Genomic DNA, 25697 nt, shown 5'->3' with positions numbered 1-25697 from the left:
TATATAGCTAGTGATCTAGCTTTAATAATAGAGCTTGCAGTCAGTAGTGTTAGTGCGTGCTGTCTGCGTGCTCTGTACCCAGTACATACCACTATATACACCTACATAGCTGTTCTCTATTTGAGCCCGATTGTCATTTGCTGGAGTTATTGGAAGTTGTGTGTGCCTCCAGCACAGCACAGTATACATCTGTATATACCCCTTTAACTCTGCTGTTTTCTGGTTATTGTCTGCGTGCCCTGACCGCAGTATACACCGTGATATTCACCTCACCTATATAGCTAGTGGTCCATCTTTAACAATAGAGCTTGCAGTCAGTAGTGTCACTCAGGAGATAGTGCGTGCTGTGTGCCTGCTCTGTACCCAGTACATACCGCTATTATCCACCTACATAGCTGTTCTCTATTTGGGCCCGATTGGCATCTGCGGGAGTTATTGGAAGTTGTGTGTGCCTCCAGCACAGCACAGTATACATCTGTATATACCCCTTTAACTCTGCTGTTCTATAAAAAAGGCATCTGCAGGAGTTAGTGGGTGTTGTGTGCCTCCAGCACAATATAAACTACCCAACTACTGTTTTACCCAACTCCCTTCAGGCCATTACCATGTCTGGAAGGCCAGCAAGGAGAGGCAGACAGGCGCGAGCCGATAAAAGAGGGCAAGCAGGCTCTGTGTCTAGAGACAACAGTGCTGGTCGTGGACGCGGTGCATTGTCATCAGCACGTGGCCATGGGACATGCTTGTCCTTCTTTTCTGCAGCTGGACATGTTGAACCGCAACATGCCAACGACTTGGTAGAGTGGATGACCAAGCCCTCTTCATCCTCCTCATCCTCTCTCACCCAGTCTCAGGGTAGTAGAAAAGCAGCTGCCAACACATCGTCGTCCCTCCTCTCAATGTCATCATCAGTGACTCCTTCCCTAGACCCACCACGTCCTCCTGAGGAGTCTCCTGAACTCTTTGAGCACAGTGTTGGGTACATGCTCCAGGAGGATGCCCAGTGTTTGGTGGGCTCTGATGATGACACTCAGCTAGAGGAAGGCAGTAGCGTGAGCACAGAGAGAGGGGATGCTCAAGAAGGACAGCAATCTGGCAGTCATGTTCCACAAGCTGCAGCATACTGCCAGGTTTGCTACAGCGATGAAGAGGGAGGGGATGATGAGGGCACTGACTCCACGTGGGTGCCTGGAAGGAGGGAGGAGGAGGAGGAGGAGGAGGCACATGTCCAACGAGGCAGGATGCCCTCCGGGGGCCAGCTTAGGGGCAGCACACCGACTGAATCACACCGCAGAGCTCCGCCTGCGCAGAGCGCTTCCTCTGCGCAGAGCGCTTCCTCTGCGCGTTATTCTAAAAGTTCTTTGGTGTGGGCCTTTTTTGAGACGAGTGCATCAGATCGCACCGCTGCTATTTGCAACATATGTCTCAAGCGTATCTCACGTGGCCAAAACATCAGCCGCTTGGGCACCACATGCTTGACCAGACATATGTTGACCTGCCATGCAGCTCGTTGGCAAGCATACCTCAAAGACCCACACCAAAGAACAAAGCGGACCTCTCCTTGCTCCTCATCAGCTGGCATCTCCAACCCCACTAGACCTTCAGTCCTCTCTGAAACCTGCTCTGAGAGGAATGAAGGTGTAGAATTAGGTGTGTCACAGCCAAGTGCTTCCGGGAACTCTGCTAGTGGTACATCCACGTCCGATTATAGCAGACAAATGTCCCTGCCCCAGCTGCTGGACCGGCGGAAGAAATTTACTCCCAGCCATCCACATGCCCAGCGGTTGAATGCTAGCTTGGCTAAATTGCTAGCACTTCAACTGCTGCCTTTTCAGTTGGTAGACTCGGCCCCCTTCCGTGAGTTTGTACAATGTGCGGTTCCTCAGTGGCAGGTCCCCAAACGCCACTTTTTCTCACGGAAGGCGATTCCGGCTCTCTACCGGCATGTGGAAGGCAATGTCCTTGCCTCGCTGGACAGGGCGGTCAGCGGTAAGGTGCATATTACCGCTGACTCATGGTCCAGCAGGCATGGACAGGGACGTTACCTGTCTTTCACGGCCCATTGGGTCACTCTCCTGGCTGCTGGGAAGGATGCAGGACAAGGTGCAGTAGTGTTGGAGGTTGTTCCGCCACCACGCCTCCAAAATGCTACTATTGGTTGTGACACACCTCTCTCCTCCACCCCCTCCTCTTCTTCTTCCTCCATGGCCTCTTCCAGTGCTCTGTCCTCAGAACCAGCGGTGCTCCGTAGGCGTTGCAGGGGCTACGCAAGTACGCAGGCAAAACGATGCCATGCCGTGCTTGCGCTGGTTTGTTTGGGGGACAGGAGCCACACTGGGGCGGATGTTTTGTCAGCTCTGCAGGGGCAGGCCGAGAGGTGGTTGACGCCACGCCAGCTTAAGCCAGGAATGGTGGTTTGCGACAATGGCACCAACCTCCTCTCCGCCCTCCGACAGGGACAACTGACCCATGTGCCCTGTGTAGCTCACGTCCTTAACCTGGTGGTGCAGCGGTTCTTGGGCAGGTACCCCGGCTTACAGGATGTCCTGAAACAGGCCAGGAGAGTCTGTGTGCATTTCCGCCGATCATTTAATGCCTGTGCTCGGCTGGCTGAGCTCCAAAAGGAGTTGAACCTGCCCAAGAACCGCCTTATATGTGACATGCCCACCAGATGGAACTCAACATTGGCCATGCTGCAGCGGCTGCACACGCAGCAGAGGGCCATCAATGAGTACCTGTGCGACTACGGCACCAGGACAGGGTCAGGGGAGCTTGGTTTTTTCTCACCACGCCAGTGGGGCATGATCAGGGATGCATGCACTGTCCTGTCACCGTTTGAGGAGGCCACAAGGATGGTGAGCAGTGACAGTGCATGCATCAGTGACACTATACCTCTTGTCCACCTCTTGGAGCATACGCTGCGTGGAATAATGGACAGGGCACTTGAGGCAGAACAGAGGCAGGAAGAGGAGGACTTCCTTGCCTCTCAAGGCCCCCTTTATCCAGACAGTGTTCCTGCTGTGCCACCCATCACACAGGAAGAGGGTGAGGAGGAGGAAGAGGAGGAGGAGGATGATTGTGTCAGCATGGAGGTGGAGGCTGGCACTCAGCATCAGCAGCAGCAGTCTTATAGGGATGATTTACAGTCCCAAGAAACACGTGGACTTGTACGTGGCTGGGAGGAGGTAGCTGCGGATCATGTTGTCCTTAGTGACCCAGAGGACTCCGGACCGAATGCCTCAGCTAGCCTACGCTGCATGGCCTCCCTGATCCTGCAAAGCCTGCGGAAGGATCCTCGTATTCTTCGGATCAAGGAGAGGGACCATTACTGGCTGGCCACTCTCCTTGATCCACGGTACAAGGGTAAGGTTGCCGACCTTATCTTGCCATCGCAGAGGGAGCAGAGGATGAGACATCTCCGGGAGGCCTTGCAGAAAGCTCTGTGCAACGCGTTCCCAGAGACTGGGAGGTCACAAACTCCTGGTCCTGGACAACGTGTTGCTGAGGCATCAGTCAGAAGGAGCGGTGGAGAAGGTGGCCGTCTGACTGATGCTTTCAGACAATTTTTTAGTCCGCAGCCCCAAGGTATGATTGGTTCCAGCACCCATCGCCAGCGTCTAATTTACATGGTGCAGGAATACCTAGGGGCAAGGTCAGACTTGGACACCTTTCCCACTGAAAATCCTCTGGCTTACTGGGTCTTGAGGATGGATCACTGGCCAGAGCTTGCACAGTATGCAATTGAGCTACTGGCCTGTCCTGCATCCAGCGTTCTTTCGGAACGCACCTTCAGTGCTGCTGGTGGCTTCGTTACCGATCACAGGGTGCGCCTGTCCACCGAATCAGTTGATCGACTGACCTTCATCAAGATGAATCAGTCTTGGATCACCCACAGCTACCAAGCACCTGAAGCTGATGTAACCGAATAATTTTTTTTGAAATACCACATCCCTTCAAGACTGCCTATGCTGATGCTGAGTGACTGTCCTGTTATGTTGATTGTCTATCCTCTTCCTCCTCCGCTGATATGTTGGAAGAACATTTTTGGTTCTGGGTGATGCCAGCAGCCCAATTTTTCTGCCCCTGTTTAACAGGGGCGTTTAAGTACAATTTTTGATGCAATGCTTTGCAGCAGGGCTAATTCCTGCAATAAAACTAGAGTATATGGCAGAGGTTGCAGTGTGATGGCACCAGTGCCTAAGGCCCAATTTTTCTGCCCCTGTTTAACAGGGGCGTTTAAGTACAATTTTTGATGCAATGCTTTGCAGCAGGGCTAATTCCTGCAATAAAACTAGAGTGTATGGCAGAGGTTGCAGTGTGATGGCACCAGTGCCTAAGGCCCAATTTTTCTGCCCCTGTTTAACAGGGGCGTTTAAGTACAATTTTTGATGCAATGCTTTGCAGCAGGGCTAATTCCTGCAATAAAACTAGAGTGTATGGCAGAGGTTGCAGTGTGATGGCACCAGTGCCTAAGGCCCAATTTTTCTGCCCCTGTTTAACAGGGACATGTAATTACAATTCTTGATATAATATTTCACAGGAGGGCCCCTTCCTGTGCCCACCCAGAGTAACTGTGAGGACTTATAGTGTTGTGGCACCAGCACCACAACCACCAAAGGTCAATTTTTCTACCACTGTTCAACAATGGCATGTAATTACAATTCTTGATATAATCGTTCACAGCAGGGCGCTCCAGCGCCCACCAAGAGTCACTTTGAGGGCTTACAATGTTGTTGCAAAACCAACACCTTGTTCCGCCATTTCTGCAGAGCATATAGGGCAGGCCCCTACTTTCAAACATCCAATTTACAAACATCTCCTACTTGCAAACGGAAGGAGACAACAGCAAGTGAGATGAAAAAAGATGGACGACAAAACAAATTATACAGGGGTGATAACCCTTCCCTATGTTTTCCAAAAAGCTTAAAAATATTTTTTTTGACTGGAGCTACACTTTAAAAATGTACCAGTTGAAAATTACAAACAGATTCAACTTAACACAACAAACCTACACAGTCCCTGTCTTGTTTGCACCGCCTGTATACTTCTGTTCTGAGTATATAGGGCCTGGGGGCCACACGCATTTCCTTTTTTTAATATGGGTACAGGGTTCCCCTTAATATGCGTACAAGACCCAAATAGGCTGGTAATGGGCAGGGAGGGCTACCCATGCCATTTTTCTGAATGATTTTCAACCATATTGCAGGAACCAGATATAACATTAAAACCGCAAGCAGTTTTAAATGGTGTTATTTCCGCTTAATGTCATTTTGTGCAGGGACTGTTCTAAACACGGGAAACACGTGGCACTTCACAGGCATACTACAGACACCCACCAGGCACCATATTTAAAGGAATATTTCACTTTTTTTTTTCACTTTAATCGTCATTAAAATCAGTGCTCCCACCAAAACGGTAGTTTTTAAAACTTTTTTTTGCAGTGACCCATGTCCCCTGAGGCAGGAGGCAGGTCGCCAAACCCTTTTTAGGACACTATCTTGCATATTAGCCGTTAAAATTAGCACTTTCCAATTTGAACGTTCGAGTCCCATAGACTTCAATGGGGTTCTAACGTTCGTACCGAACGCGGGGGTCGTTCGCAAGTTCTGGTGCGAACCGAACCGGGGGGTGTTCGGCTCATCCCTAATTGTGGGACAACAACATTACGAGTTTTTGCGAATGGGGGACAGGACAGAAATGTATTGTTTGCAATGCAGACTATATTGCTTAAAACCTCAATTAAGTGTAGGCTATGTATTTTACCTTAGATGCATGAAAATTTGATTTGAGATAAGTTATAACATCAGTCTGTTGATTATTTCTTGAATATATCCAGTCATGTGTTGCATAGGCCATCGCGTAAGTAGCTCTGTAAATAGCATAAGTTAATCTAAAGTTGTTGACATCAAAATTATTCTCATAGGATTTCATTGTTTCTTGTCCAGTGCAATTCCATACGTTCTTTAGTTGGTCTCTAAATTTGGTTGCATTTATGGGTAAGCAGGCAAAGGCACTTCGCCACATTAAGGCGGTGAATATATCATCTGGTAAGGTGAGGGGGTTAGTGCTATAGAGAAATTCCTTTAATCCAGGGATCTCTCCTTTGTGAATAGCAAATGCAAGCGAACCATTAAATGTGGTTAAGTAGGAATCCTGTGCAGGGAGGGTCACCGTTGATGGAAAAATCCATACTTTTCCAGGCATGGAATATATCTGAAAAGTAAACATGATGTTTATAAAGTCTATGTTACTAGGGAAAAAAAATATAACGTTTGCAGATGAGCTTTTGATGACATTCATTGCCTGGTACAGGCTCGTGAGAGCTCTGTTTGATATGATTTGGAAGTAGGCAATGCAAATTTCATTTTTAATGAGTATGTTTTTCATTTCATTACTCCATCGGAGGTCATTTTCATCATCAGTGGTAATGATTCCAACCCATATCCAGCCAAAATATTTGAGAAGCTGTACAAAACCATCATTCTGACTTTGTTCAGATGGCACAGTCCGGAATAAAGTTGGATATATTGACTTAGCACTTACATCGGAATCCTGAGCTCCATAACTTACCTATAAGCAAAGGAAATATGTAAGATGATGGAAAATTAAATGAGATGTAAATATATATATCTAGTGCAATGTTTCTGTGAAATTCAGATGGGAAGTTCCAGGGAACAGAGGTCTTTGACTTTCCAACCTGCATCCTAAAGTGACCATGTTGTTGCAAAGCTCAGTGAGATGGACCCTATAAATAAAAGAAGAGTCTGAATACTGACCTGGCAAGTAGGAAGCAAGAGGAATATTTGTTCTTGGCTTGTCAGCTAGTGCGTCTCTCATCATGTGCTGTGGTTTATCTCACTGACCCCTATGTCAGTACTATGTTTTGTACTGATGTAGGCTGGCTGGAAAAAAAACCACTGGGGACACACTATCGGCCTACACATGGAAGGGCCATCTAAAATACAAACATAAAATGGACTATGTCGTGCACATGAACTACGTACAACAAATTTTAAGACATCAATTGACAATTTTATTAGTACAATTTTTTTTTTGTAATAATAAAATTGTCAATTGATGTCTTAACCTTTGTTGTACATAGTTCATGGGTACCGAGATAGTCCATTTTATGTTTGTATTTTGTAGACATGTGCATTCGTTTTCGTCCGAATGCATTTTCGTCCGAATTTCAGCTATTTTCGTTTTCGTTTTGACAAACGATAACGAAAGCACAAAATCCGAAAAACGAAAGATCCGACATAAATAAATGTGTTTGGGGACCCGGGTCCTGCCCCAGGGGACATGTATCAATGCAAAAAAAAGTTTTAAAAACTGAAGTTTTTTCGGGAGCAGTGATTTTAATAATGATTAAAGTGAAACAATAAAAGTGTAATATTCCTTTAAATTTCGTAGGGGGGGTTGTCTATAGTATGCCTGTGAAGGGGCGCATGTTTCCCGTGCTTAGAACTGTCCCTGCACAAAGTGTCATTTATGCAGGAAAAAAAGTCCTTTAAAATCACTCGCAGCTATTATGAATTGTCGGCTCCGTAATACAGAGAACACTCATTGAAAGTCATTGATAAAAAAATAAATAAATAAATTTTAAAAAAAGCGTGGGGGTCCCCCAAATTCAATTACCAGGCCCTTCAGGTCTGGTATGGATATTAAGGGGAACCCAACGTCAAATTTAAAAAAAAATTGACGTGGGGTTCCCCCTAAAAATCCATACCAGACCCTTTATCCGAGCACGCAACCTGGCAGGCCGCAGGAAAAGAGGGGGGGACGAGAGAGCGCCCCCCCTCCCTCCTGAACCGTACCAGGCCACATGCCCTCAACATTGGGAGGATGCTTTGGGGGTCTGATTTTTTCTTAAATTTGAGGCAGGGTTCCCCTTAATATCCATACCAGACCTGAAGGGCCTGGTAATTGAATTTGGGGGACCCCCACGCTTTTTTTTTATTTATTTATTTATTTTTTTATCAATGACTTTCAATGAGTGTTCTCTGTATTACGGTGCCGACAATTCATAATAGCTGCGAGTGATTTTAAAGAACTTTTTTTCCTGCATAAATGACACTTTGTGCAGGGACAGTTCTAAGCATGGGAAACATGCGCCCCTTCACAGGCATACTATAGACAACCCCCCCCCCCTACGAAATTTAAAGGAATATTACACTTTTATTGTTTCACTTTAATCATTATTAAAATCACTGCTCCCGAAAAAACGTCAGTTTTTAAAACTTTTTTTTGCATTGATACATGTCCCCTGGGGCAGGACCCGGGTCCCCAAACACTTTTTAGGACAGTAACTTGCAAATTAGCCTTTAAAATTAGCACTTTAGATTTTGAACGTTGGAGTCCCATAGACTTTAATTGGGTTCTAAAGTATGCTATATACTAGCTCCGTCGAATCTTCTTTATACATTCGACAGACACCATAAGCCTTCAAAGACAGATTCGACCGTAATTCATGTGGATTTTCGGACGAATGCAATTTTTGAACGAAAAACGAAATAAATAAAAACGAATTTCGGGAGTAACTAAATAAATTAAGTTTTCGGACGAAAACGAAATTCCGAAACGAAATATTTTACTCTGCACATGTCTAGTATTTTGGATGGCCCTTCCATGTGTAGGCCGATAGTACATATTTTGTTTGTATTTTATTTTGTATGGCCATAGGGGGAGGTCTCCGTTTCTTTCATATTGTTAAATCAGGATGCTGGTACTCCTACATTGTATTTTTGTCCCTTTTACATATTTGAGAGGTTTTCTGAGTATACACACAAATCCTGAAGATTTTCCTTGCAAAATTTCCTTTCAGCCTATTCTTTTACAGGGTGAGTATTTTTAATGAAAATGATAAGGTGGCTTAAAGCAGCCATTTTCAACCAGGCTGCCTTAAGGTTTCTTCAGGGGTGCCTTGGCAAAATAACTAAAAATTGCCAAAAAATTGTATACAAGCCAGTGGGTGGATCAAGCCTTTCTTTTAGTTACATGAAGCCACAGGTCTTCATTATGCACCATTACAATTAAATCATTGGTTGATAGGAAGGACGTTGGGTGCCTGCCCAGCATCCTTGTTTGCCCTAGATTCACATTAGCTGAGTGAGAGAAACTGAGGCAGAAGAGGAATATTGGAATAATAGTCAGTAAAAGTGTGCAAAGCTGTATTTGTTTTGAAAGAATAAATCACCTTTAGCGTTGAGTGTCCGATGTGTGTGGATGTTGCTGCATTATGTAAAATCATTAGTTGAGTTTTTTACATTTTAAAATGGGGTGCCTAAAATTGTGCATAAGTTTAAAGGAAACCTTGACTGACAAAAGGTTGAAAAACACTGGCTTAAAGCAGGGGCGTACCTAGAGCATTTGGCACCCAGGGCCCATCCTATATCTGGCACCCCCCAACTGTAAAAACACCCACAAAAAACACCCTCCTCTGCCAAGATCAGTGTTTTTTAATTCTGCTTTCTTTTTTAAATGGCGCTGTTGGCTACCGAGTAAACCGGAAGTGACACTGTGCTGTCGCTTCCAGTTTTCTACATTGGAGACCTGATCAAAGGCAAATTCAGCTTTGTTCGGGTCTCTGGCCAGCTGGCTGGTGGCTCAAGTCTGCGGGTAGGATGGGAGACCTGGGCGGAGCTGTGGGGGGATGGGGACGTCCCCTCCCGCTCCTTATAATAACAGCCGATGTTGTTCATCCATGGTAGCCAGTGACAATAGACGGGACAGGACAGAGGTGTCAGTCACTCAGGTGTGAGCAGATGCCACAGTTTGGGACAGATCGTGCCGCGGTCAGGAAAGTGGAGAGCTGGACTGGAGCTGCTATGAGGGAGACATCAGAGTGAGAAGGGGAGACAGCTGACAATACAAAGTATGGCCCATACTTTGCATTATCTACTGTCCTCAGGGACAGATCTGATCCAGATATCCCACTGTATGGCGATCTCTGGATCGAATCTGTCCCTGAGGACAGCATTGGCATTGATGATTTGATTCAGATTTGGGAACTGACCTACTGACAAGGCGTGTTGCTTGCTGGACCGTGGATGGGATCTGATGGCCGCAGGGAAGATGGCAAGATGCTGCTGTAACCTGCTGCTTGCTGGACGGATCTGATGGCTGCAAGATGTGGGTGTAAGTCCCCCCTTTATCAGACCAGCTCATCTACTCTATACCTGGTTTGTGAACACAGCAACACCACCCCCCCTTACCAGGTAAGCTCACAGCTCAGCTACTATAGGTGGGTGGTGGTCAAACAGCAATATACAGCACACACCTGCATTCTGCAACCTGTACACAGCACCCGCTTGGATACTGCAACCTGTACACAGCACACGCCTGGATTCTGCAACCTGTACACAGCACACGCCTGGATTTTGCAACCTGTACACAGCACATGCCTGGATTCTGCAACCTGTACACAGCACACGCCTGGATTTTGCAACCTGTATACAGCACACGCATGGATTCTGCAACCTGTACACAGCACACGCCTGGATTCTGCAACCTGTACACAGCACACGCCTGGATTCTGCAACCTGTACACAGCACACGCCTGGATTCTGCAACCTGTACACAGCACACGCCTGGATTTTGCAACCTGTATACAGCACACGCATGGATTCTGCAACCTGTACACAGCACACGCCTGGATTCTGCAACCTGTACATAGCACACACCTGCATTCTGCAACCTGTACACAGCACCCGCTTGGATACTGCAACCTGTACACAGCACACGCCTAGATTGTGCAACCTATACATAGCACACGCCTGGATTCCGCAACCTGTACATAGCACACGCCTGGATTCTGCAACCTGTACATAGCACACGCCTGGATTCTGCAACATGTACATAGCACACATCTGGAGTCTGCAACCTGTATATAGCAAACGCCTGCATCCTGCATATAGCAAACGCCTGCAACCTGTACATAGCACACGCCTGCATCCTGCAACCTGTACATAGCACACGCCTGCATCCTGCAACCTGTACATAGCACACGCCTGTATTCTGCAACCTGTACATAGCACACGCCTGCATCCTGCAACCTGTATACAGCACACGCCTGTATTCTACAACCTGTACATAGCACATGCCTGTATTCTGCAACCTGTACATAGCACACGCCTGTATTCTACAACCTGTACATAGCACATGCCTGTATTCTGCAACCTGTACATAGCACACGCCTGCATCCTGCAACCTTTATACAGCACACGCCTGTATTCTACAACCAGTACATAGCACATGCCTGTATTCTGCAACCTGTACATAGCACACGCCTGTATTCTGCTACCTGTACATAGCACATGCCTGTATTCTGCAACCCCCCATCAGGTCAGCTACACTATACCTGGGTGGTGGTGGACACAGCAACCCCCCCCCCCTTCTATGACAGGCCAGCACAGTAAGGATGGCAGGACAGACACACTCCTCCAGCGTCTTCTCACAACCCACACACCCCCTATCACCAGCTCACCTCGGCTCTCAGCTTCAGCTGGGGAGGTTTAGACTCCAGAAGATGGTGTGGACACAGAGTGTAACAGCAGCCACCCCCGCGCTGAATGATGACACACTCAGCTCGGCTGCTCAGCAGTGGTGGGTGGAGCTAGCAGGTGAAAACAGAAACTAGACCATACTATTTCGGCCTCAGTGCTGGGGGTGTTCCAGCTCACAAAAAACTCACAAAAAACAGAGCAGCCAGAGCCAGGGATTCCCTTCAGGATTCTGTCAGACAGTGTCTGAGTGCAGAGTGAACCCCATAGCAATGCCACCCAGCCACTTACACCCCCCTCAATGTGTGGCACCTGGGGCGGAACTCCCCCCCCCCGCCCCCTGTTTGGTACGCCCCTGGCTTAAAGGCAACCCAACTACTATCTACTACTGTATGTTCTAACTAAAATTATATTATTATAATTATAACTAACACTGCAGTTTTTTTTAGCTACTTTCATGGTAATTAGTTATAGGTGTCTGAACTGTATATGCATTATTTTTATTTATCCTAAAGCCGTTGGCAAATGTTATTGCAATAAACTATTAAATATCAAAACAGTAGGGCTCATTTACTAAAACTGGAGTGCAAAATCTGGTGTATCTGTGCATGATAGCCAATCAGCTTCTAACTTCAGCCTGTTCAATTAAGCTTTGACAATAAAAACTGGAAGCCGGTTTCTATGCAGAGTTGCACCAGATTTTGCACTCTCCAGTTTTAGTAAATCAACCCCAGTATTGGTTCCCACATGCTGCCAGGCTCCCTCACAATCTTATGGCTTGCTACTGTTTCGTTTCTGTGTTTGAGAAGATCTCAATGATAATTAAATATTTTCGTTTTTAATACCTACAAGATTATAGTGTATCTAAAACCAAAACCTGCATTCGTTTTCAAGCTTCTGTTGCTTTATTTGTACTTGGGGAACCTGCAAATAACACACTTCCTGTCCCTGGGTGCCTACGTCACGTCTCCACTGATCTGTGGAGAGAGCCATGATTGTCAACCTTAGCTGCTCTCCTGATATGGACTACAAACATGTTTGCGTCATCTTCTCTATTACATGAGGAGACAAGGCAACTGGTAGTTTACAGAAGATAGCTAGGGAGGGAGATATTCTTTGGTGAAGCTCAAATTAAGTTTCAAGCACACTGCATTTCTGGCAAGATTTACAGGCATTTCCTGTATTTGCTGAAAATAGTATAAGCTACAATATATTGCATTTTCTGCCCTTGGGTTTGGTTATCCTTTAGAGCTGGTTCACACTTGAACTGCACAGGAATGCAGTCTGACTATGGATCACACAAAAAGTAGTGCATTCACTACTTTTTAAAAACACATTGGGGGTTATTTACTAAAGGAAAATCCACTTTGCACTGCAAGTGCACTTGGAAGTAAAGTCGTTGTAGATCTGAGGGAGACATGCAAGGAAAGTAAAAAACAGCATTTTAGCTTGCACATGATTGGATGATAAAATAAGCAGAGGTTCCACTAATTTCAGATCTACCCCTTAGATTTAGAGCCACTGCACTTCCAAGTGCGCTTTCAGTGCAAAGTATATTTGCCTTTCGTAAATAACCCCCATTGCACCTAATTGCATGGTACTATGGTACCATGCGATCCAGGGAGGGGAAACACAGTGCGCATTTGGAGTGTTGTTAGGAATATATTAACACTTGCAGCAGATTACACACCCAGTGTGTTTTCCTGTACTGCGTTCTAGTGTGCATAAGCCTTAAGGTGTTCATGCAATTACTCAACCTAAGCCAGAGGTCTCAAAACTTTCAAAACAAAGGGCCAGTTTACCCTTTAAATATTAAGGGGGTCAGACTGTGACCAGTGGGAGTAGAAAACAAATATATTATTGGTGTCAGTGGGAGGATTAGTGCCCCATCATTGGTGTCAGTTGGAGGAATAGTGCCCCATACTTGGTTTCAGTGGGCGTAATTGTGCCCCATCATTGATGTCAGTTGGAGGAATGGTGCTTCATATTTTATGTCAGTGGGAGAAATTGTTTCCCATCTTTGGTGTCACTTGGATGAATAGTACCTCATTGTTGGTGTCAGTGGGAGAACTAGTGCCCCCATCGTTGGTGGCCCTGGGGGGAATAGTGACCCATCATTGGTGTCAGTGGGAGGAATGGTGCCCTATTTTTGCCATCAAAGGAAGGAAGGTCCGTCATATCAAGTGACGGAATAATGCTGCCCAAGGGCCAGATAAAGGCAAGTAAATGGCCACATCTGGCCCCTATGCCGCAGTTTGGAGACCCCTGCCCTAATGATTTGTATAGAAAGATTCCTACACTTATTGCACTCGTTTATTTTTTCTCATTGCAATTTAAACTAAACTAAAAACAAAACTAAAACTAAACAAAATGTACTATAGCAGCCCCAGAGTTAACATCTGTTATTGTAGTTTATATTCCGTATTAATAAATGTAATCGTATATTAGCTCCAGTATTGCATTCCACAATATAATATGAGTAAATGAACTTTAAAATAATAAAATCATTCAAATGTCAGGGTCCCCATTAATATAGAAAAGAACAAACACATATATCTTTATATTAAAATTAAAAGCGTGCTGCAATGCAAGGTAACCTATTATGGCATATTGTGCACCCAAAAGGAGATTAAGTATGGTTTAATCTGTACTGGGGTGCATTGGCAGCCCATTTAAAATTAATGTAATACAATGGAATATGTTTTAATGCTTATTGGGTAATGCAGTGTATTGTTTGAAAGCCTGTTTATGTATTACACCCAGTTCAATTGGAGAGCAGCAAGAGTGCATACTTAGCAATAAATTGCATCTGTGCAGCAGTTGTTTCCAAAAGCATCTATTGGTTTTCAGAAGAGACCCATTGTACTCTTTGGGTACGGGGCTAATCGTGTTATATGCATGAAAAACCACATTACCCTGTAACATAATTTGTAAATATTCTGAGGTCTCAGTGTGGAAATTGTTGTTTCGCTAATATAAAATGTTCCACCTGGCTCTATATTCATCTATAACGGTGAACCATATGAGTACTAGCCTGTACATACTGTACCTCTTTATTACCAAGCCATTCTTTTAGTTTTCATTGCTTTTTAACAGTTTGACTAACAATTACTTAGTACTATACCCAAATAATTTGATATCTTGTTTTAAACAGATAGAGTCTTCTATTGGTGGTATTTAAGCACTTGCTGTCTGTCCATTGTACATGGCTGGATGGCTTAGCTAAGTGAGCGGGGGACTTTCCTTTTGGGTGCTCGTGCCCATCATTTAGTATGCACAATGTATCTAATAGGCAGTACAGACCAGCGAGAGTGGCTCTGTACCTTGGGATTGCTGTGACCAAGCACACAGATCACACATCGTTTACACTAGCTGCAGTCAGTTGCCTCTTACACTTTCATCTCACACAGTGCGGTGTGAGATGAAAAGGAAGCTCCTGACAGTAACCAGCACACAAAATGGTAATGATTTTTTAGGCTTTTTTTTTACTTTCTTTTTTGCTTTGGCCAGTAACACATTTCCTGTATCAGGATTCCTACACTCTGGATGAAGGAGAAACAGAAACACAATTGAACAGCACCATTGTTAGTCCTGAGGGGAGGGGAGTGTAATGCCCCGTACACACGAGCGGACTTTTCGACATCCAAACTCCGACGGACTGAGTCCGTCAGACTATCCGATCGTGTGTGGGCTGCAACGGACTTTAGCTTCGCTAAAGTCTGACGGACTTTAGAAATGAAGCATGCTTCAAATTTTCCCGACGGAACTCCGCCGGACCCGGTCCCCTTCGAAAAATTCGCTCGTGTGTGTGCTACTCCGACGGACTAAAACCGACGCTAGGGCAGCTATTGGCTACTGTCTATGAACTTCCTACGTCGAATCCAGTCGTACGTCATCACGTTCGACTCCGTCGGAGTTTGGTGTGATGGTGTGTGGTCAAGTCCGTTCGGTCGAAAAGTCCGCCAGAACTCCGTCGGAACTCCGGCGGAACTCCTTTGGAAGTCTGTCGGACATAAGTCCTCTCGTGTGTACGGGGCATTAGATATACTAGTAGATTTAGATACACTGCCAAAATAAAGCCAAACTCTAACACTTTTCAAGCAGTTTCAGCAACAATTTTGTTCCTTTTGGGATAAAGGTTTTACATAAATAAATAAAAGCTGACCATTGTAAGCACCCCTGTCAGTGCTAAATCGTTTGTCTAATCCCTCTAACTGCTACAAGTGTAACCACAGCCCAAAACAGTGTCATCCACCCCTCTGTTGTCCTCACCCCTCTGCAGTATATGTCAGCTCCATCCTGTCCTAACTTGACCTGTATATTAATCCTCACATTCCTTGTCCTGCACATCTATACCTTAACCCCTTCATCTCCATCGTCCCATTGTATGTGACCTGTATATTAACCCATTCACGTCCTGAAATTACCTGTAAATTTAAGGTATCTAGTGCACCATTTTCATGTTTTAACCTACCCATTTCTAGTATGTTTCTTCATATCCAAACAATTGTGGCAAAAAATCTGATCACCTTAGGTCGTCTACTCCACAAAAAAAGGAGTCATATCCTTCACTTTGCCTGGCAGTGGTCATAATATTATGACTGATTGATGCACAGCAGAAAGTAAGGGCAACTGTCACGTACCTGATGGGTGAGTGAAATTATGAGGGTGGCTTCTCTTGTATCTCCAGCCTAAGCACCCCAGTGGAGGAGACAGTGCCAAGGGACAGGAGGAACATGAATGCTGGGAAATGTGGACTGTAGGACTTTGGACTGGAGATGCTTACCCAGACTAACCAGCAGAGCATATAACCAAAACTTTGGTTCATTCGAAGGGATCAGCAGCACCACAAGGGAAACAGCAGAGGGTCAAACACATAAACACATATGCGTGTATATATATATATATATATATATATATACATATATATATATATATATATATATATATATATATATATATATATATAGTATAAGCTGAGGATAGGTAGCGGGTACAAAACTCCCTGTTGTAAACGCACTTTCAGGCACAGATACCAGTCCAGTGATGTAGTAACAAACGGTGCAGTGTTTAATGGTGCTATTTACAGGTGCTGTACAGTGTCCACAAAATAAACAGGACAAAAAGTCAAAAACAAAATCCTAGCCATGTCAAAGCACTAACTACTTTTGAGACAGAGAAAGGGACTGAGGACAGAGATTCCTCAGTCCCTTTCTCTGCAGCCTCTGTGCTGACTGGCTACCTGTTCAGTCGCAAACTAAAGCATAGTAAACACAGTTTACAGTCTTTTGAATAAAAAAACAGGTGTACTAGCATACACCATAATACATCACATAAAACAAAGGTATGTAATAGGCATCAAACACTGCTAAATTGCTTCTCAATGTGTTTCATGAAGCAAGGTTCACTTCATTAGGAGACAAAGCAAATTTAAAGCTGATAGCCAACATACAACAAATGAGATGTCAAAGGCATCACTCGTTAGATAACAAACAGTAGAGTCCTCTCCTGAATAGGCAGGTGCAATGAATTGGGATCAACTAGGGCCGTTCTACCCGGGAGCTCAGGGCAGGGTGCCCCACCAGGGGAGAACCAAAAAGAAGGGGCAGAGATGCCAGAGATTATCAAAGGAGAGACAGGCTTGTTTGCCAGGGTCATAAGGCCCACAGTGTTAAAAGGGTCAGTTAGCTAAACACAAGGAAGGAAAAGGAGAAATTGGTTTCTTTAACCTAGGATTTTGTTATACCTACATCAGTTTTATCTATGATCAGCAATAGCAGTTCATTAAAAAAAAAATTATCACTACATTTTATACTTTACTATCACTTACTGTCTGTTTTTTTTTTGTTTTTTTATTAGCAAATATAGCACAATTTGCTCTAACCCCTCTCTATTGTGCTCACCACTAACTTATAGTTTAATCCATTTCCTAACTTTGCTATCTTTTCTAAGGACTTTTACATATAGATAGGTTGTATGTTTGCAAAGTGCAATAGGTTTAAATTATAAGAAAACCCATCCTTTACTAAGTTTTTACATTTGCAAAATCCTAGAGGTGTCTTAAGATCCTTTTAGGTCCCATTTTGATCTGTGCTTTGTGGTAATATGCAGTGAATCATTACAGTAATGCATGATCTGCAGTACAGCTTGGTACCATTTGTTTTTAATACACTTAAATGCCTGTTCACCACAATCTATAGAACTATCTGTGTACAGTGGTATGATCTATTAACAAAAAATTGACAGTTCATTTTTTTTAATGCATTAAGGTACACTGTTCAGAATTAATGAGCTTCCTCAATACAGAACGCCTTAATGCACAAACATGCTTTGTGCTAATACAGACATATTCTGGGTCTGGACTCTATCCTTTGCAGTTCAGAGGTATGCTTTACTGATTCTCAGATATAAACTTCATACTTACTTGTGGGAGATAATGGACCCCAGAAAGCTTGGCCATGGTCTTAGTTGAAGAGGAGAGCATATGTCCAATTATTCCAGCCAAGGGACCCCTCTTCGCACAATGGTGATTTGGAACAGCATTTTGTGCACCTGTCAGTAATTTCAAAGAGCTTTCTATTGCTTTGCTTTCATATGCACATGAATCAAAAATTTCAAATCCGAGTGTGATGTTAGGAAGTAGAGAAGGAATTGTGTTTATTTCCTCAACTGCATAGATAAATGCCAGAATATGCCTATAGTAACGAAAGATTATTCTAAAAAAAAGGGAAAAAAAAATGAAATTACTAATGTATAGTTCACATGTAATTACTTAAAAAGGAGATTTTCTTTTGTTAAAAGTGAAACATTTTTCTGAGGGGGATGAGGCACAAGGTATAAAGTATACAAAAAACCATGATGTACAAAAAAAGTATTCACTTAAGAAGAGGTAACAGCTAAATGATAGTACACATTTACACATTAATATTTAGTAAAGCTATGTATAGCTGTAACCATAGGTTATTCAGTGTCAATTTGTATACACAATAATAGTTGTCCCACTTGTTTCTATGCACGGAAAACTGTATATCACGTTAAACTGTCTTCATTTTGATTAATAAACAACTTTTGCATCCTGAATCTGTCTAGTGATTTATAATGATGGTTTGGCACATGCACAGATGTGACAGCAGGGCTCTGCCCAGCCTTTTGGATCCTGAGTTGCACGCATGCACTGGACCTCCTTGATTGCATCATTCTTAGACACCCACGTATTTCGCAGATGTGCCAAAGGCCTCTGGCAGGTCTCAAAGCCTGGCAGAGCCCTTCAGCACATCTGCTCAATTTGTATGCATTCTCACCTTGGTGAAAAAGGAGGAAGTGCTATCCTTAAGCACAAAAAATTTAAAAAATGTTTGTTTAAAAAAATATATCCAATTGTGATTAGAGAGAGGGGGCTGGAGTCAGGTGAATACACATTGGGGTTAATTTACCAAAACTGGAGAGTGCAAAATCTGGTGCAGCTGTGCATGGCAGCCAATCGGCTTCTAACTTAAGGTGGTTCAATTATGATTTGACAAAAAAAAAAAAACTGAAAGCTGATTGGTTTCTATGCAGAACTGCACTGAATTTTGCACTTTAGTAAATAAACCCCATTGTGTTTTGGATCGAAGTTCCACTGTAAACAACTGTTGACTTTTTGCGGGTTTATGTACTTAAGCTGGAAAGTGAAAAATCAGGCTCACTTCTGCATAGAAATCAGCTTCCAGTTTTGTTTTGTTTTTAAACTTAGTTGATTGAGAAAAATTGCACATACAAACTACAGTATTCTTGTCAAGCCAATAGAGTGGCAAACCAACAAACAGTGTATACAAAGGGAACTGTCACAGCACTGGAGTATCAAAGCCTGTAAATTCCGTACATACCGTAGCAACAAATAGGTACATTCATGTATATGTTCAATAAGAAAAATCAAACAGGAAGAACAAACTTACATTAAACAAGTAATAAAAAGCAATCGGACATAAGAATACTGCACTCATGTATGTTATTAGATGGAGTTACTAAAGACTGAGTAACGAAAAAGAAAAAGAATGGCACAAAGTTATACCCTGTACACACGGTCAAACTTTCCGACGGAAAATATGTTGTCGGAAATTCCAATCGTGTGTGGGCTCCAACTGACTTTTTCCGTCTGAATTTCCGACACACAAAGTTTGAGATCTGGATCTAAAATTTTCCAACAACAAAATCCGATCGTTTAAATTCCGATCATATGTAGACAATTTCGACGCACAAAGTGTCATGCATGCTCAGAATAAATTATGAGACAAAAGCTATTGGCTACTGGCCCCTGTATAGTCCTGTTGTACGTGTTTTACGACACCTTGTTCTGAACGATCGGATTTTCCAACAACTTTGTGCGACCATGTGTATGCAAGACATGAACAAGCTGAGATTAGAAGCTGATTGATTTCTATGCTGAAATGAGTCTGATTTTGCACTCTCCAGCTTTAGAATATAAGCCCCTTTGTATTTGAAGGGCAGCAGAGATTTTCAGCATTGGGTGTTTAGCAATCAAAAGCTGCAAGTTTAGGATTTAAACAGTGGGGGACAGGTTGGGACTTTATATGAGGCCATATGGTAATATGTCTCTAGCCCTATAACAATGCAAAGACAGGGGGGAAAGAGTTGGGACTTTATATGAGGCGTGTATCCACTGGTAAAGTACATATATATCAATATAACCATAATAACAAAAAATAATAAATACATAAGAACAAATGCTTTATTATAAAAATACATTCCAGCCAGAGATGGTACAAATGAAAAACACTGGTCAGATACTTGCACACAGCAGTGATACATTAATTATACCATCTCTGTCTGGAATATACTTTATAATAAAACATTTGTTCTTATGTATTTATTATTTTTGTTATTATGGTTATATTGTTATATACTGTATGTACTTTATTTACCAGTGGATACACGCCTCATATAAGGTCCCAATTCTTTTGCCGCCTTTCTTTGCAGGATTTAAATAACCTATGCAACTTTTGGCCTTGTTATTTTTGGTCACTTGGATTACATGTAGAAGAGCTCCATTACTAATTACAAAAATTGGGTCCTGACAGATTGAAGATTTGTAATTAACAGAATAATAAACAGCAACTTTAAAGGGAACTCTTACTAGGAATTCTGCATCTGTATTTTCTAATAACTTATGAAATATATTTTCTTTTTTTTTTTTTTAAGTGAATTTATACTCTTTTTTTATTTGTTTTTGAGTATATAGTACAAAGTGTAAATTATATAAAAATCACGTGAAGTACAACAGTATTAACTTAAATAGGTAACCATACAGCTGAATGATATTACACAATAATATTTTGTAAAGATATATAAAAATGTGATCAACCAGTGTCAAGTTGTATGCAAGAAAAACAGCATACTGTATATCATGTTGAACTATCTTCATTTTGATTACTAAACAATTTTTGCCCCCTGAATCTGTCTAGTCATTTATATTACTGATTCTCCCTGCGCACTTCAAGTGGAACATCAGTCTACAGAGATGTTAGATTGTGTTTCTAGCCAGGAAGACCAAATATTTTCAGTGAACTGTTTTATACTTATACATTTTTGCTTTTCTTTTGTGAACAATAAGTCATATAAGTCACCTCTTTATTTTATTTAGGAGGTTTTTGCAAAGACTCTCACTAATATAAGGCCTCTTTCACACTAACGTCCCGTTCAGGCCCGCCTGTCAGTTTTTCAGGCGGACCTGAACGGGTGCTCCATAGAGCTCTATGGAGCGTCGGATGTCAGCGGTGACATGTCCGCTGACATCCGACCCGCTCCGATCCGAAAAAGTGTAACGGAGGAAAAAGCTATTTTTCCATCCGTCTGCGGATCGGATCGGGTGACGACGGGCACTGCGGTCCGTCGTCATCCGATCTCCCATAGGGGAGAGCGGCGCTGTGACAGGTCCGTCCCTGCGCAGTGTGCAGAGACAGACCTGTCATCTCCCTGCTCAGCGGGGATCGGCGGAGTGATCCCCGCTGAGCAAACGGATATCCACGGGGCGGATCAGAACTGATCCGCCCCGTGTGAAAGGACCCTAATACAGCATGATTCCAAACATTTTATAGACGAACACCAGCCAAAATATTTTATTATGTTTTATCTAGAAGCCTTGATGTTTAGCCTTAAGCTGGCCATACATTATACAATTTTCTGATTGATCTTCAACTATGCAGTGCAAGAGCCTGCCTGACTGCATACAAATTGAAAGTTTTTAGGTTTGACCTGCTTGTCTAGTGGGAGTGGGAGTATTGATTTATAAAGGGGTAATAGCAGTTATCTCTACAAGCCTTATACAGGTGATACTCAAAAAAATTAGAATATTGTGCAAAAGTTCATTTATTTCACTAATGCAAATTAAAAGGTGAAACTAATATATGAGATAGACTCATTATATGCAAAGCAAGATAGTTCAAGCTGTGATTTGTCATAATTGGGATGGTTATGGCTTACAGCTCATGAACACCCCAAATCCACAATCTCAGAAAATTAGAATATTACATGCAATTGTACATAGAACAATATCGGACCTCTGAAAAGTATACTCATGCATATGTACTCAGTACTTGGTTTGGGCCCCTTTTGCAGCAATTATTGCCTCAATGTGGCGTGGCATCAGCCTATGGCACTGCTGAGGTGCTATGGAAGATCAGGATGCTTCAATAGCTCAGCTCTTCTGCATTGTTCGGTCAGATGTCTCTCATCTTTCTCTTGGCAATGCCCCACAGATTCTCTATGGGGTTCAGTTCAGGCCAGTTTGCTGGCCAATCAAGCACAATAATCCCACGGTCATTGAACCAGGTTTTTGTGCTTTTGAGTTGCATTGGTGAAATAAATTAACTTTTGCATGATATTCTAATTTTTCAAGTATCACCTGTATAATATGCCTCCAGTCTCTCCAGCATGCTCCAGTCTCTAACCAAACCTATAGCATATCCATAGTCTTTAAAAATATCAAAACTACCATTTCTGACCTGTTTGGGAGGTGCAAGTTCTATGTTTGTTATCATAGTCTATGTCTGTTATCAGATTCCTACTGCTGCCATTCACACTTGGGCAAAACACCTTTGTGAATGCAGCCTTAGATTGCAATCACTCTGGGAACAGTTGAACTGAACTGTGCCCTTGTTCAGCTATCCCACCTTCCCATGCCCAGCTGGTCTACATTCACACTGGGCTATAAGAAACTGTTCCTGGGCACACCCACATTATTACATTTGCCATCCAGACCACAGTGATCCTTGCTTCTGTGCTAAATCATCTATGGAGAGTTCTGTGTTCAGGCATGGTTTGCACTCACCCAACTATACAAGATCACAAGTGAACCGTGCCCGGGGCAACCTCTTCCAAGTGGTCCCAGGCAATGTACATGTAACTTTTCCCTGGCACAGTTCAGAGCACTCACACTCAAGGAGCAGTTCTGGCCAGCTCAGTAGATTGTTTTAAGAGCTGGATGCATTCCTAAATGCACAATATATAACTGGATACTAATATTTATAGGTAATGCCAGGGGTAGTTTGGGGGATCAGGAAGGAATAATTTTCCCCCCACTGAAGCAAATTTGTCAATTCTTTAATTTCTTGCCTTCCTCTGGATCAACTATGGGTATAGGATAGTGTAGGAAGATTTTCTTTTTTTAGGTTGAACTAGATGGACTTGTGTCTTTTTTCAACCTAACTACTGTATGTAACGATACAAACAACCTGGACCAAGGGGATGAACTGAGCCCAGCCTTGGGTAAAACTTGCCTGATTTTGCAGAATGTCCATCTATATGTGGAGTAATTAATCCAGAAAAAAAAACAAGAAACAGAAAGAAATGTACAGTATTAAATTGTAAAAAAAAAAAAAAAAAAGCTTCAATTGGGGTTTTGTTGCTTTTCCTTGAAACAGTATAAGGCTGGGTTCATACTATGTGTGGCGCGTCTGGCAGCAGGAGGGTCCGGTGCATCCCTGTTCTCTGTTTGAGGGGTGAATAAGGTCTAAATTTTGACCAGAAATGGAGCCAAAAACACACAGGACCCTTCTGTCTTGCTCTCCGCTGCTCCCCTGGAGATGTGTGATCCGGCTCCATTGCGAGATGGTCACAGTCTCCTGTCCTGTGAATTTAAAGTGGAGAAATATGCATCCAATTCACATGAGTGTGAACCCAGCTTTAGAGTTTTTTTTAGAAGGACACTAGAATGAGTGACCCTTTACTTACTAGATTACCAGTATAGCCAGGAAAATAATGAGATTCTGCCATTTAGCACTGTGTATTGTTGTTGGCACAGCTCTATGATGTAAACTGGAGTTGATTGTGCACTTTGCAAGGGCTTAGTAAATGAGGGGAAGCTCTACTGACACCCATCATCCAATCATGTGCTGTTTTTTCATTTTCCCTGTATTTTATTGGGTATTCCTTGCAAAATAAAGTTTTTCCTCATTTACTAAGCTCTGGAGCAAAGGTCCTTGCAGAGTTCAACTCCACTTGCAAAGTGCACAATCTATTTGCCTTTCATAAATCAACCCCAATGTTAAAACTCTTTGCTCAAAATGCAGACTTAGTTAGAGTAGCAGCTAAATGTCTTCTGCCTGAGGCAAAATCTGAACTAGGATGGCCACAGATGCCTCATATAATATGACAAACATGTGAGCCTGAAAGGTTATTCTAGGTAATAAATACACCATCTCAATGCCTTCTTTGGTGATATCAGAGAAAAAGAGAGAAGCATTCTTGAATCAGGTTCCCAGGGTCATGGGTCCAGTAGCAGTTGCTGCTTTCACTACTCTTGCTGCTACACCACTGAATTCAATATTGCTTTTGGCAAGTTTACAAGAGAAATGTGAACTGATCCTTGCAACTGACGAGCAGCAATGTTGTTAATTTTATTCTTTTTATTTATTTTTCATTTTAATTTGTAAGTATTAACGTGGCTGGCTGAAGGAGTAGCAGGAGGCATGAGTGGTCACAACAAAAATTAGTGGAAATTCTAGTGTTTATGCAACTATTCCAACTAAATCATTTAGTAGAATAAAATCTCCTGAAAATAATGAAGCATGCATTTTACTGCAAGCGATGCTACTGCTACACAGCAATCCGCCAGAGACCAAACCAAAGCTGGAAGCATGCCTTGGGAATAGTCTGTGCTCTGTCTGCTGACTTGCACTTAATGATAATATGCTGTATAATCAAAATGCAGCTTTGTATAATGACGTATATTACATTTATCAGGCAGAAATCTTCATAACCAAGTAGATTGTATGAAATTACAGAACGTCACTGTGTAAATTTTCAGTGCTATATAAATACCTGTCATTAATAAATAAAGAAAGACACTATAGGACTGCATAATAAAATGTAGCTTTATTGTTGAATTACTTAAAATCCTGGAAAAAAAAATCAACCAGCTTTAAAGTTTATCTAAAACCATTTTGTTCCATTTTGGATGGTGTATCGTTCTCCCTGGTTGCGGAGCACAGCAGGCTCCCAATGGGGTGCCCAGACCACGGGAGATCACAGTCCTACCATTGCTTGTACAATGTATATAACCCTACCTCAATGACTTTCACTCAGGATATATATATAAAAAGGCATTGACTGTACTACTTATTGAATGACTTATAAATGTTATACCAGATAGCCCGTTGTTGGGTACCTGGTCTTTTTCTGTTCCTTTTTGTCTTCTTTTTCTTGTTTACACACGTTTTGGAAACAATAAAAACTTATTGAACCATTTTGGATGGTGTGGAGTAGGGTGTTTTTCACCTAATTCATTTATCCTGGTGCTGAACATTTCTGCCAGGACTCAAAGTAAGTAGAAATCTAAGATTTGAAGCTGTCACTATGGAATAGAGGGGAAATCTCCCAAAGTGAAAACGTGTTACAAAGACAATTACAGTTGTGTCTCAAGACAGGAACAGTAGAATTTTTTTTACATTGAGCTAAAGACAGGGAAATAAAATAAAAATAATAAATAAATACATACATATTTTCAGGGGTTTAATCTATTACCATACCTTATTAAAAATTTAGCTTTAGACTCTGTCATCTAGATCTGACACAGTCCCCTTCTCTGCAACCCTTCTATTGAGACTCACTATTCCTGCTGAATTCTCCATAATATAAAATTAACCATAAATCATGGAAGGAAAACTCACACAAGGAGTCCAAGTCCTCTTCGAACAAATGGGG

General features: G+C 42.7%; 1 protein-coding gene across 1 annotated transcript in view; it reads right to left on the bottom strand.

The window, feature by feature from the left end:
• Positions 1-14503, bottom strand: part of LOC143932974 (vomeronasal type-2 receptor 26-like) — a 54911-nt gene extending 40408 nt beyond the window's left edge. Inside the window, exons 1-2 of the mRNA XM_077455899.1 lie at positions 14414-14503; positions 5761-6567 (exon numbers count right to left, since the gene is read on the bottom strand). Of these exons, the coding sequence (XP_077312025.1) occupies positions 5761-6567; positions 14414-14503 (897 nt within the window). The remainder of the gene's footprint in view (positions 1-5760; positions 6568-14413) is intronic.
• Positions 14504-25697: the final 11194 nt, after the last annotated feature.

This window comes from Lithobates pipiens, unplaced genomic scaffold, assembly GCF_037356315.1.
Source record: "Lithobates pipiens isolate NorthernLeopardFrog02 unplaced genomic scaffold, aLitPip1_a1.2 Scaffold_27, whole genome shotgun sequence".
NCBI lineage: Eukaryota > Metazoa > Chordata > Amphibia > Anura > Ranidae > Lithobates > Lithobates pipiens.
The sequence above is the reverse complement of the archived record's forward strand: the minus strand, read 5'-3'. Positions and strand labels throughout refer to the sequence as shown.